The following is a 13,153-nucleotide window of genomic DNA, read 5'->3' as shown; positions in this document are numbered from 1 at the left end:
ATACTACTAGTACTGCATATCATCGTAGATTCATTATTTTGCTTGTAAATATAGTCTATGAACAATGTGCGATATCAAATGTATCTTGGATGGAATTATGAAAAGGTAAAGTGGTCTCTAATCTAAATAAATAAAACTATTCATACAGCCTATATGGAATATATTCGGCTCTCTCGAATAAATTATAAAATTTTTAATTTAAAAAAGAAACAAAATTAGTTTTAGTATAATTGTATTACTATATTCTCGCAACAATTTTGATGATATTAAAATATCATGTTATAGGTGATATTACATCCGACATTGTCTGTATTTCCTGTTATTATGTCCATGAATAAAAGCTCCATTATATATTACACAATGGTGTGCAAATGGTCGATCAATATTTCCGGAACAAGTTTTCGTAAAGCAGTATCAGGTATTGTTCTCAAACTATAGATATTGATCTAGTGGACAAACTTATTTGTGAACAACGAATGCCAAAGGCAAATTCGCGATCTTTACTTTTTTTTAGATAAATCGCGCCGTACTTCTATGATAGAAGTGCTCAAAAATGCGTTTCTCTTGCTAATAATTTTGCATTAAAAAAAATATTGTTATTTATAAATCCGTTAGATTTTGTTCATCATAGTTAAAAATATCTGTCTTCTTCGTAAATCTCATTGCATATGGGACTTGATCTGAGAATCTACGTTTCGAGGTACGCGAAAATTTATGGAAGGAACGTCCCTGGAAAATTGTCAGACATACGAAAATAAGACCGCGTCATTTGTCCGAGAATCGCATACTTTTTTTCGCGTTAACTTGAGGCAAATTTAATGGCGAGTTCTGCCCCATAACAGATAAAAATATATTCAAGTGCCGAAGAAATTCACGCGTATACGTTCGAGTAAAAAGCATGTTGCAACAAATTATTTATAGCATTACCCTCATTACATAATATACATATGCCAAAAATCATGTGACCGTAATGCAATTATTAACGCGCGCAGCTTCATTCTTAAAAATATAAGTTTGTTGAAAATATCACATATACGCACACAACTTTCTATTATCTTTTCTAATGTTAATAATTAATAAATGCTTTATATATTTTTTCCCGTTTCTATCAACTATTACATATAAAGTTTTTACAAGTTTTTCCTCCTAAATTCAGAAAATTTCTTATTTGTTATACACATAACATTGCATTCTTTTACTCCTTTGATATAGTTGCAGTTACTTTATTTAAAATTTGTAAAAACAGATGCATAATTTAATGCGTTTTGCCCATGTATAAATATATAACAAGATAAATCTTTCATTTAAAAACATTTCAATATCTCTCTTGCATAAAAATATTTTTCTAAAAATAAACATGTCTCATAAAATCTAGAAAGCATTCTACATATAGCAAAATAAAGGTAAAAGATATTACATTAAAATCTCCAGATAAATATGTACATATTTATTTCTCGACAAAAATAATTCACGTAATTCAGAATTATTTTCAATTATACAAAAAGCATCGACGAATAGCAAGATGAAAAAAAACTTGTGGTATATCATAATGGCAAAACTGATTTTCGAGATACCAGCACAGCACTTCTAAATGAATGCATTCATAAATCTCATTTATATGACTCGATTAAAACACATTCGCAATTAAGCTGACTCACAATTATTATTAATTTATCCTAGTCAACTATTCAAGACACGGAGGTTTTAATTTTATTCCACGGATTCTCTCATCTATTTGAAGCTATTCGAGAACATTTCTCTAACGATCCAACGACGAAAAACGCTCTGCATTTTTTCCAAAATTCTTTGCGCAATTTTTTTTTTGCCACGAATTTGTTATGTAGCCTAGGAGCTGCCGCCCAAGAGAATCCACAGCTCGAGATTGATCCATCTTACGATGACGTAGAAAAAGACTAGCCGATTGATCGTGCACGCGACCTCAAAGAGATCGTGCTCCGTGGATATACCGCGCAGAAGATCGCGAAGGACCGGCTCGTCGACGAGGAAGCTGTCACAGGATCGATCGACAGATTTGATTTCGCGATCTACAGTTTCGCTTTTCGAACAACTTCGGACAGTCTTCGGATCCACGTTATTCTGGGTCCATCCCTCAATTACGCGCAAGATGGAGTACACTTCGCCCATGATACTCGCGCCGATCGTTTACAGAGAAAATGATCGTCCTGTCGACGAGACCGATTACAGACTAATCGTTCGCGAGGCCTCCTGATGACATTCTGGCAAGCAGAATGACTTTTCGCTATGCAACTTCGGTTATCTAACTTGGCGTCGTCATCGGTTAAAAATTGCGCCGTTTCGAAATCTGCGACGCGTGCTCATAGGCGGCCGATTCATAGATGTATGTACATATTATACAGAATGAAACATCATTGGAAATCATAAGACAAAATTTAGAATTCTAAAGAATATGATAAAGGAGAATATAAATGTGAAGGAATAAAATTTTGTCTTATATTACTTTTATCATAGAACGCGCGTGTATTGTAAATTATTTTTAAAAAATTATCGTGCGTTTTAATAAAATGGAAACTGCAATTTAAACTGAAATTATGTAATTATGTAAATTTTCGCGACTTGTGTTCAAATGAAAGTCCATGGAGATCCGGCATCTCTCAATAAAATTCATGCTGAGTAAGACCGAAGATTTCGCGATAAAAAAGACTTTCTGTTTCCTTATTTCTACAAATAATCGTGAATCTCTTTTGAGACGAGCTTAGAGACAAGCTCGGCAAGCAAATCGTCTGGGCCGTTGACACCGTCGGTTCCTATAAATAAAAGGGCAACCTACTGCATTCTAGGACCTGGAGGCTACGAAAATATCGAGAATGTCAGCCCAAGCGTAACAGAGCCTGAGTTGTTTAAAAAGGCTAAAGATAAATCGCGTAAAACCGATCTAAAAGACTATTAATATTTTATTAAATGTCATATGATCTCAAATTTCTAAAGTTATTATTAAGGAATAAGTACAATAAAAAAAACATAAAAATTTTTGCAAAAAAAGTTTTTTATATTTCATGTTTTAGATGTTTTTTTTTTATTTCATATTTTGTAACTATTTCTTTATGGGGGAGGAAGGGGGGATAGAAAGAAAAAAGCTGCATAGGGTTCTACATGAAATGCTAATTGTAAGTATAATAAGAAGGAAAGAGCCACAGAGAAATTCTTTCAAATGGAATGTTAGACAATTAACATATTTAAAAGAGTTCCAGATAAAATGTTCTTATATTTTCAATTACTCGAGGAATCTGTGAACTTTAAAAGTTCATCTTTGAGAAAAATTAGTAGCGTAATTTCGAAACAAAGACGAGTGCAGAAAGTCATTCAAAGAAATTCATTTAAAGAAAGTCTTTCTTCGAATGAGAAAAATTGAATTAATTAACTTTAATCAAAAATATTATAGGTATATGATATATTATTAATATGATAATAATTATATTATTATTAATAGGTATATATTAATATACGCATTAGAATATAGAATAAAGAATAAATATAATGAATATATTATTTTATATTATTATAAAATTATCTTACTAAATGCAAGGTTTCTGCAAATATATATTTTTTGTTGATATCTCAGTGAGCGTGTCTATTACAAACAGAACGATCTTTTATGCTAATAAGTGAAATCACGAATAAAAACAAGTTTTCTTCCGTCGACAAAAATTGCATTAAGAATGCGACAAATGGCACTTTATTTCCTACAGAATTTCTCTCGTGTTGCTCTTTGCAGTCTCGCAAGAGAGATCGAAATAAGAATCGGGAGAATTCGCAAGCTGCCGCACGACGAAATTCCTCGATAGTCGCGAATTATATTACGAGCGCAATGCAATTGTGACGTTTCCGAGAAATTTATCGAGGAGAAGCGTAGCAGCAGCGGAGAAAGGACGCAGCTGCGACGAGTTAATGCACTTTCCGTTCATTTCTCGTTGCAATGAACAATAAGAAGCGTGAATCGGATCTTTGTCGCTCCAGCTGTTTCTATCGCGAGCTTTACGCGAGACATATATATCGAGAAAAACTTATAAAAGTAATTCCGAATTTTAATCAATCATGTTCAGTAGCAAAATTGATGTTAAAAAAAAGGGTAAATATAATTTTTTTATTTTTGCCAAGATCACATATTTTTCCATTATTGTATATTAGACTGCTATATCTTTACAGTTGTCTGAAGCATCCCGTACGGAAATCCTAATAGCATGAAATATAATTTCGCATTTCAACATATGAGAATTAGCGATAGAATCTTGATCGACTTGACTGTCACGAACAATATCGAAAGCTGTCTATCGCGACCGAGCAGACAACGAACGCTATAACGAAATAGATCTCATTGCTGCTCGCGTTTTTCGATATAGACGATGGAAAACGGAGGTTGAGGAACTCGTCTCTTCATCCGCGGAAACTATGGAGGATGAGGGTGGATTGAGGGAAGCGTGGGTGTAATGCACGAATGTAGAAGTGTAGAGGTGAACGAGGGGATGAAGAGCGCGAGAGAAAGATATATATGTATGTGTATGTATGTGTCGGGAGGAGGGAGAGATGCAGGATGCCCGGCTGCTGCGGATCGATAGAACGGAGCTGCGTGATAGTCGGCCTTTCTACATAGATAGATGCCGGGAATCGCTGTGAATGAGACAGACGGTCTACTCGATGACGAAGGTATAGTCGGAGGAAATTGCGAGTATGCAAGTTATTCGCGATTCGACTTCCATTGCGTCAGCCAATCCTTTGTCGAATCTGCAGTGCTATTACGAACGCATATATTCTAATATGAGCTAACGCACGTGTTAAGACAGCGGATAAATAAGATTGCAAGACCAAAAATTATATTAATCATAAGCGAGTTTTAGCACGTCTATTTACTTTATTCACGTTCAACTTGTAATAAGCTTTAAAACTTCATTTTTAGATAGTAATTTCGCGATGGATCGCGAAGTTTAATGAAAGTTCGACAGTCAAGACTTAAGTTTCTATTAAAGTTTAAAATTTTGTTTTGACAGAATATATTAATTAATTAAGGTTTACAAAAATATTAAGAATTGAAAATAAAATATTTCCAAACAGATAACGATCATTATTTTTTTCGATAAAGAGACTTTTAACTCTTTATAATTGAATAAGATGCAAATTAAAATATCAACCGATGAGACATTGTATATATATAGAAATTTACGTTTTCAAAACACAAATAATATGTATAAAATGTAATATATAGACGCAATTACGATTTTCGTCTTGTAACTCCATTGACCCTCAGCAAGAATGATACTTTAATTAGAAATACATCACATAAAGCTTTACATACCGAAAATCGATAAACCGAGAATAGTGAATGGCATATGCAGATTCCGCGATGAATGCAGCTGAAGGAAATGGCACGTATATGCGCGTATTTTCGATAAATGACGTATCTAGAGCGGACTAATCCAAACAGCAATCGCTACATGAAATATCCAGTCGCGGTTAGAATTTTCTTCTTGAATAGCTAATTACGAATTCTAAGCAGTATACAGACTTTCTTTCATCAACAGAGTCTTTAAATAATTTGGAACAGTTTTCTTTTATCAGGCTTTAATTTATAATATAGCATAGGTATGCTTCAAATTAAAATCCTTATCAAATCCATTTGAAACTAAATCGGAATCGGAAAAGTAATAAAATTTTTTGTAACAAAATTGTTACTTGTTTTGATAGAAATCGAGTGCAAATTGCAATAATATAACTTTAAGTTATAAATTTTATTGATATTCGAGGAGAGAAAAAAATACGCGACTGCACAGTAATCGGAAATGTTTTAGTCAGCAAAAATGTAGTTATTGATTTTTTGATTGATTGTCACTAATGTCAAATTTTTAATCCAAAAATTATAGAAAATTTTAATCTTATTTTTTTTTAAACAAGCAATATCAAAGCTCATAAATAATTTAATAAAATAATAAGCAATTAAATTAAATTAAATTAAATATATTTAATAAAAAATAAGCAATTCCAAAAGCGCAATTAATACTGATTGAATTATAGTATATGCTGGTAAATATATAAAATTATTTTTCTAAAATATTCAAATTCTAAATGTCTATTATATCTCGGTTTCGTTTGATCGCTTCAAACTGTTATGACAGTTCGTAGCGAATCGCGGATTTTTTCGTTTCACGAGAGAGAGTGCATATACGATTTATTTAACTGCCGGAAGATGCGAACATCTCCCGCCAAATGCAGCAACGTGCAATTTCACATGTGGAACATCGCGCTATTTGTGAATCCGCAACCAAGACTGAAATATGTTCGCAGTGAAAACATCGCATGTCGAACGCCCCAAGATATTTATATTTTACGATAAATACGCATATTCAGCTGTATTGTGGAGAATATGGAAAAAAACCGATATTGTAAAATCAATACGCCATTTTCGCTAAAACCAAAAAGAGATTTATCGCTTGATGGAAGTAGAATTTTTTAAGAAAATGCAATCTGCGATAAATATGAACTAATTAACATTAATAATTTAATTCTGTGTAACAGAAGCTAAAAGTCACATAAACAAATTTTTGCAACGATAAATAATTTCCATACTGCAATATATATACATTGCAAATGATTTCGAAGTATATGTATAATACAAGAAAATTTCTATTGTAACATAGATTTTTACAAAACAATTTATGCTTTTTAAAATAAAAGCTATTCATGGAGAAATACTAAGAATCAATGCGTTATTTTACATTATTTTTGCATATCATCTTACATGTGTTTCAGTCTGTAAAAATTTATTTCAAAAATAAAATAAATCATCCATTTATCCCCTTTCTAAAAAAGGCATGTTATTGATATTGTTGTCGCTTTTCCAATGTTGATTGGCTGTCCCGATTCGCGATGTGCGTTATATTCATAGCATCGAGCAGCTGGCATCGTGAGGGTTAGCAGTTTGACAGTTTGTCCAAAATAAAATTAAAAAATATAATATTATGTTTTAAATAATGTTATAATACTTATACTCGATTAATATTTTTGACAGTTATCAGCTGATTTCTGTCAAAAAATATTAATCGCGGATAAAGTATTATATTACTTACATAATATTATTATTTTAATTATAATATGTTGTAAATAATATAATATGTTATAATATATAATTATAATATACTTTGTCCGCGATTAATATTTTTTGACAGAAATCAGCTGATAACTATCAAAAATATTAATCGAGTTTAAAGTATTATAACATTATTCAAAACATAATATTATTTTATTTTATTTTATTTGGGACAAACTGTCAAACTGCTAATCCTCGCGATGACAGCCTCTCGATGCTATGAATATAACGCACAACGCAAATCAAGGCAGCTAATCAACATCGCGAAAAAGAGGCAACAATATTTGTGAGAATCGACCTTTTTTAGAAAGGGACTAGAACACAACCATTCCTCGATTTTACGTTAAAAAGAATGATACAGAAATCAGCTGATAACTGTCAAAAAATATTAATCAAGTTTAAAGTACTATAACATTTTATTTAAAACATATTATTATTTTAATTGTTATAGCATAATATTATTTTAAAATTTAATTAGCAAATTAACGCTTTAATCAGCTGATTTCTGTCAAAAAGTATTAAAAAAGCGTTAATTTGCTAATTAAATTTTAAAATAATAATACGTTAAAAATATTAAAATAGTAATATGTTGTAAATAATATGTTATAATGGCTTATATGCGATTAATATTTTTTGACAGAAATCAGCTGATAACTGTCAAAAATATTAATCGAGTTTAAAGAATTATGACATATTATTTAAAACATATTATTATTTTAATTTCTATAACATATTATTTTAAAATTTAATTAGCAAATTAACGCTTTAATCAGCTGATTTCTGTCAAAAAATATTAATAAAGCGTTAATTTGCTAATCAAATATTAAAATAATAATAGGTTATAAAATTTAAAATAGTAATATGTTGTAAATAATATGTTATAATGCCTTATCTGCGATTAATATTTTTGACAGAAATCAGCTGAAAAAAGAGTTAATTTGCTAATTAATTTTTAAAATAAAAATATGTTATAAAAATTAAAATTATATAATGTTTCAAATAATATGTCATAATTCTTTAAACTCGATTAATATTTTTGACAGTTATCAGCTGATTTCTGTCAAAAAATATTAATCACAGATAAGGTATTATAACATATTATTTACAACATGTTACTATTTTAATTTTTACAACCTATTATTATTTTAAAATTTAATTAGCAAATTAACGCTTCAAACAGCTGATTTCTGTCAAAAAATATTAATCAAGTTTAAATAAACTTGATATAAAAACATCATTCTTTTTTATATAAAAAAATCGAGGAGTGGCGCGCACATAGCGCATGCTTGTGTTGTTCTAGTACTGTAAATTACCTATCATTTTAAATCTTCGTAAATTTTATCTGAAAAATGAGTTTTTATTCTTCTGTTATCAAATATAGAAATATTGTCTCTACCACATTTGCGCAATTTATACTGTCGAATAGTAGACCTGATAACTTTTCTATTAATTGTTAAACTGTTACGATCCATCGAGAGATGAAATGTATAATTCGCTATTGTTAGCCGACCGATTCTTTATATGCAATTTGAATAGCGAACGTGAAATTCGATAGAATTCAAATAGAATTCTCTCCCTTGCAATTTGGAGAATAAACCAGGCACGAAACAAATTGGCTCAGTGGCACACACGAGAAATCGTATAGTATCCATCAAATAATCTATAGGTTTTGTTAAATCTTTGTTCAATATGATTTTCTTTCAAAAATTTGTTAGTCCAAAATACTCGAATATTAGTAATTCTTACACTGAGAGAATTTTTTCTTAGAATTTACCTTAAAAATCGTGATAATCGTGGAACAATATGGTATGGAAAGAATTTTATGAAAATTTCTCTGATTAATATTTATCACAATAAAAATATATAATAATATCTATCACAATATAAAACATGTTTGATAAAATATAAAATATGTTTGATTAATTTTACTAAATTGCATAGTAAAATTAATCAAACATATTTTATATTTTATTGTAATATATATTATTATTTTTTTTGTGATAATTATTAATCAGAGAAATTCTCATAAAATTGTTTCCATACCATATTATTCCACGATTACCATGATTTTCAGGGTAAATTATAAGAGAAAATTCTCTCTGTGTACAGTACACAATAATATACCGTCAAATTATTTTAATGTTTCTTTCAATAAATAAATTTAAATAAATTTTTTCTTTCAATAAATAAATTTAATAATTGAATAATTGAATAAAATATTTACAATGGTATATAAATTATAATCAGCAAATTAAAGTATCGACATACCATTCTGAAAATCCTTATATTAATATATTTAAAAAATATCTATTAATTCTTATTAATTCTCATTATTATCGTAATCTAATAAAAGATCGAAAATTATCTCTCGATATTTTTAATGAAACTATTGTAAAACCGTAATTTCATTTTTCATTTTTCCATATTAAACATTTTTTAGCACACACAAAAAAGTAGGTCTCAATTAAAACTTATTTAGATAAAGTTAGCAATATAAAATAAACCGAAAAACAAAGTTTTATTTTTCATTAATATCTTTTAAAACTTAATTCGTGAAAATCTGTTTAGCCTCAATGTGAAATATCTACATCAGAAAAAGATTTTGACAAATTGTCAAAAAAATTATTCCGCGCTTTGGAGACATCCGTGTCAAAAGAAATATAGATTCGCGATGGAACTCTTAATCAATGACATCATATGTACGATCGGAGGTCAACGGTCATTGACCTTCGTCGTCGATCACCTGACAGCCATATACGGTACTCATTGCCTGCGTAACGAAATTCTAAATACACAAAGCTCTCATTCGCGAATTGTTGAACCTGCACGACCTGCAGTGCCTTCATAATGCACGCGTAACGCTGTGAATAGTATTGCGCAGAATCGATGCGTCTACCTCGAATAGATGTTGCACTCGATAATTTACGCGTGTTTATCCTTTGTACTCGAACATATATAGAATGCGCGAGATCGCAGCATCATTTTTTAATAGAAAACAGTGCTTGAAAGACAAGCATGTAATTAGTTCTAATTAAAAAAATTAATAAGAGTTTTTGGCCAACAAGATTATTAAAATTAGATAAAGATGTGTCTCTGGTAAATCTGTATTAATAACTCTATTATAGATAGAGAGATAAAACAAAAGTAATTGTGGGTAAAAGAATAAAGGAAATTGTGCAAGATTTATAACTTTGTATAAGCTGAAAAGGGTACTATGTGTATCGCATTAAATAATATTATCGAAATATTATAAGTAAGCGGTTTATTTCTACGAATTTATCGAATCTTTTTTTTTTTTAATTATAATAGTGTTTTCGATTTGCACAATCAGAAATAGTTGTGAAAGTATAATAAAGATAAATTTTTAACATAAAAAGTATTTTAAGCTTGATTTTATGTTATTATTTACATCCAAATTTTAATTCTAGAATTCCGAATCGAGAGGCCTCCTTGATTGTACATATATTAAATAGTTTCATGAAGCTTGGCCTTTGCTGTAGCAATTTCTGCATTTGATAGCAGAAGAATGAAATAAAAGAAGAATAAAAACTCATTTTTTCAGATAAAATTTGTAAAGGTTTAAAATGATGAGTGATTTACAATATAAATGGATGATTATTTTTATATATATTTTATTTTTTAAATAAATTTTCACAGACTGAAATATGTAAGATAAAATGCAAAAACAATGTAAAATAACGCATAGATTCTTAGTACTTTCATGAATAGTTTTTATTTTAAGTAAAAAGCATAAATTGTTTTGTAAAAATGCAAATCGTGCGGATCGAAAACACTGCGAAAGATAAGTCTTGTCCTTTCCCGGTTAAAGAAACAGGGTCATGCGGGAATCCTTGACCTTCTCAATGACGTTTTGTTAACCGAGATTTTGCGTCAGAGAGATCGTCAAAAGGCACGCAAACGTATCGATCGTCCATGCTCTTCATCTGCACGAGCAAAGCGAAAACGCCGCGTACATCAACTGTGTTCACGGTGCATCACTTGTGCAGAGAAGATTGATTTTCTTATTACTATTTAATCCCTCATTTGCCAATGTCGTCCTTCGAAATTCCCATTTTTTCGCGTCTTTGAAAAATTATAAATTATTCCAATGTATATTCACACATGTATCAAAATAAAAGCAATGAAATTTATCTAAATATATAATCTAAATATATAATATATACATATATATATATAGATTATATATTTCATTGCTTTTATTTTGATACATGCGTGAATATACATTGGAATAATTTATAATTTTTCAAAGACGCGAAAAAATGGGAATGTACATTTGTTAAAAATAAATCTATGAAAATATATATTTTTAAGCAACATTTTGAATATATTGAAATGGATGACGAGAGGGGGGAGGGGGGGGGGAGGAAGTTAGAATCGTGCGCGAGTGGCGCGCAGGCGCGGCTTTGATTCCTCGCGTGCTATCCTTATGAAATATATACACGGAAATGCGAACAAAAAATCTGCACACACCATAGCTCAACGTGAACGACGCATTTGTAATCGCGTGATGCAGGACAAGAAATGTATATATTCGATAATTCGTCGAGATAAGCACTGTGCATGTCAATTTCACGAGGCTCATCGTGTACGTCGTGAAGTTGGTCGTTATTAATAGCGTACTAACGTACATCGAAATTGTATGAAAATAGAATTGTTGCGGGACACTTGCGCATAATTTAGCGTTCAATATCGAAAATGTATCAAAAAACGAATTGACACGCATGACAGATGGATGAAAACCGTCAAACGTAAAGAACAACAAACTGTTTCGTAGACTCGGCACTTACTTACTTGGCGGGAACGTGTCGTCCTCCTAGCTGGCAGGACGACGCGGAATCGTCGCTGTCGACGTTGTCGACGTTCGCCACGTCCTTAAGGGGATGCTTGGCGACACGGCTCCCATCGTGACCGATCCTCTTCGGGTTCGCGACGCGGCTGTACATAGGACGAACGTCTGCACTTTCACAGGGGCGCGATCCGCCGTTGGTCGGAGGCCGACATCGCTGCTGACGCGCGCGAGAGCGATGCGCGACACGATCGACACTTTCACGCGTTTTCGCGATTCGCGTCGTGCGACACGCGAGCGACGACACGGAAACGTTCGCTTATTGCTTGTCCCAGGGAACGGGTTCCCCGTGCTCGTTCGTCAACTCCGAGTTTCGACACTCCGAACTCCGCGCACGCACACACACTCAGCGCCATCCGACCAACGACTGTTGTGCTTCGCGAGTCGCGCGAAATGGCGGAAATCCCGACGCTGCCGCCATCTAGCGGCGAATGTGGTAACTACGTAGCCAAGTTGCATCGTGCTCAACAGATGTAATCACCTGAAAGAATAAAAAATAAAGATTAATTAATGAAAAAAATTTAGATTTATCGTAATAAAGAGAATTGAGCATTAAAATTAATCTAAAGTAATTGTATTTGCAGGAAAATACAAAACTATAACTCATCGAAAATTTATTAATTGATAATTATTGCTAAAAAACAATAATAGCGAAAAACAAAAAAAAGATGTGTTAAAATACATGTTTATTAAGATTTTTTTAGTATTTATATTGTTCAATGTAATGTGCGCTTACTATATAAAGATATAAAAGATTGTTATTATTGTCGTATGAAAAAAAATATGTACACTCTCCATGTGAACATTATGTCAACGTAAATGCATAATATTTTATGTAGAGTAATCAATATCTGTCTACTGATGCTCATCCATTCAAGTTGACATAATCTCGATGGAAAAAAGTGATCTTGCATGCAACGAAATGCACCATATAATATACTCGACATGTACAAAGTGACACAATAAATTCTTGATTTTAAGTGAAGATTTTTTTCATTAACTTGTACATCGAATTTCTCTTAAAACATCAAGACATTTTAATTTTCAAAAATAAATTATTGTTCATGTACTATTTGCTTGCTCGAAATCTTTGCTTTTTATAGATTTTAATTTAAAGTTTAATTATTTAATATTGCATATCGATCATAATCTAATATTGTATTAAATAT

At 31.2% G+C, this 13,153-nt stretch overlaps 1 protein-coding gene across 3 annotated transcripts in view; it reads right to left on the bottom strand.

Moving 5' to 3' along the window:
* Positions 1–12,354, bottom strand: part of LOC145935078 (uncharacterized) — a 90,700-nt gene extending 78,346 nt beyond the window's left edge. For 2 of the 3 annotated variants that reach the window (XM_083036133.1, XM_083036128.1), the window contains exon 1: positions 11,930–12,354. In XM_083036133.1, coding sequence (XP_082892259.1) covers positions 11,930–12,081 — 152 coding nt within the window. In that variant the 5' untranslated portion in view covers positions 12,082–12,354. Of the gene's footprint in view, positions 1–11,925 lie in introns of all 3 variants that reach the window. The other variant, XM_083036131.1, reaches the window with a different exon arrangement.
* Positions 12,355–13,153: the final 799 nt, after the last annotated feature.

This window comes from Prenolepis imparis, unplaced genomic scaffold (genome assembly GCF_030444845.1).
Source record: "Prenolepis imparis isolate NDT839.2.m4 unplaced genomic scaffold, iyPreImpa1.0 SCAF_4, whole genome shotgun sequence".
Classification (NCBI taxonomy): domain Eukaryota; kingdom Metazoa; phylum Arthropoda; class Insecta; order Hymenoptera; family Formicidae; genus Prenolepis; species Prenolepis imparis.
The sequence above is the reverse complement of the archived record's forward strand: the minus strand, read 5'-3'. Positions and strand labels throughout refer to the sequence as shown.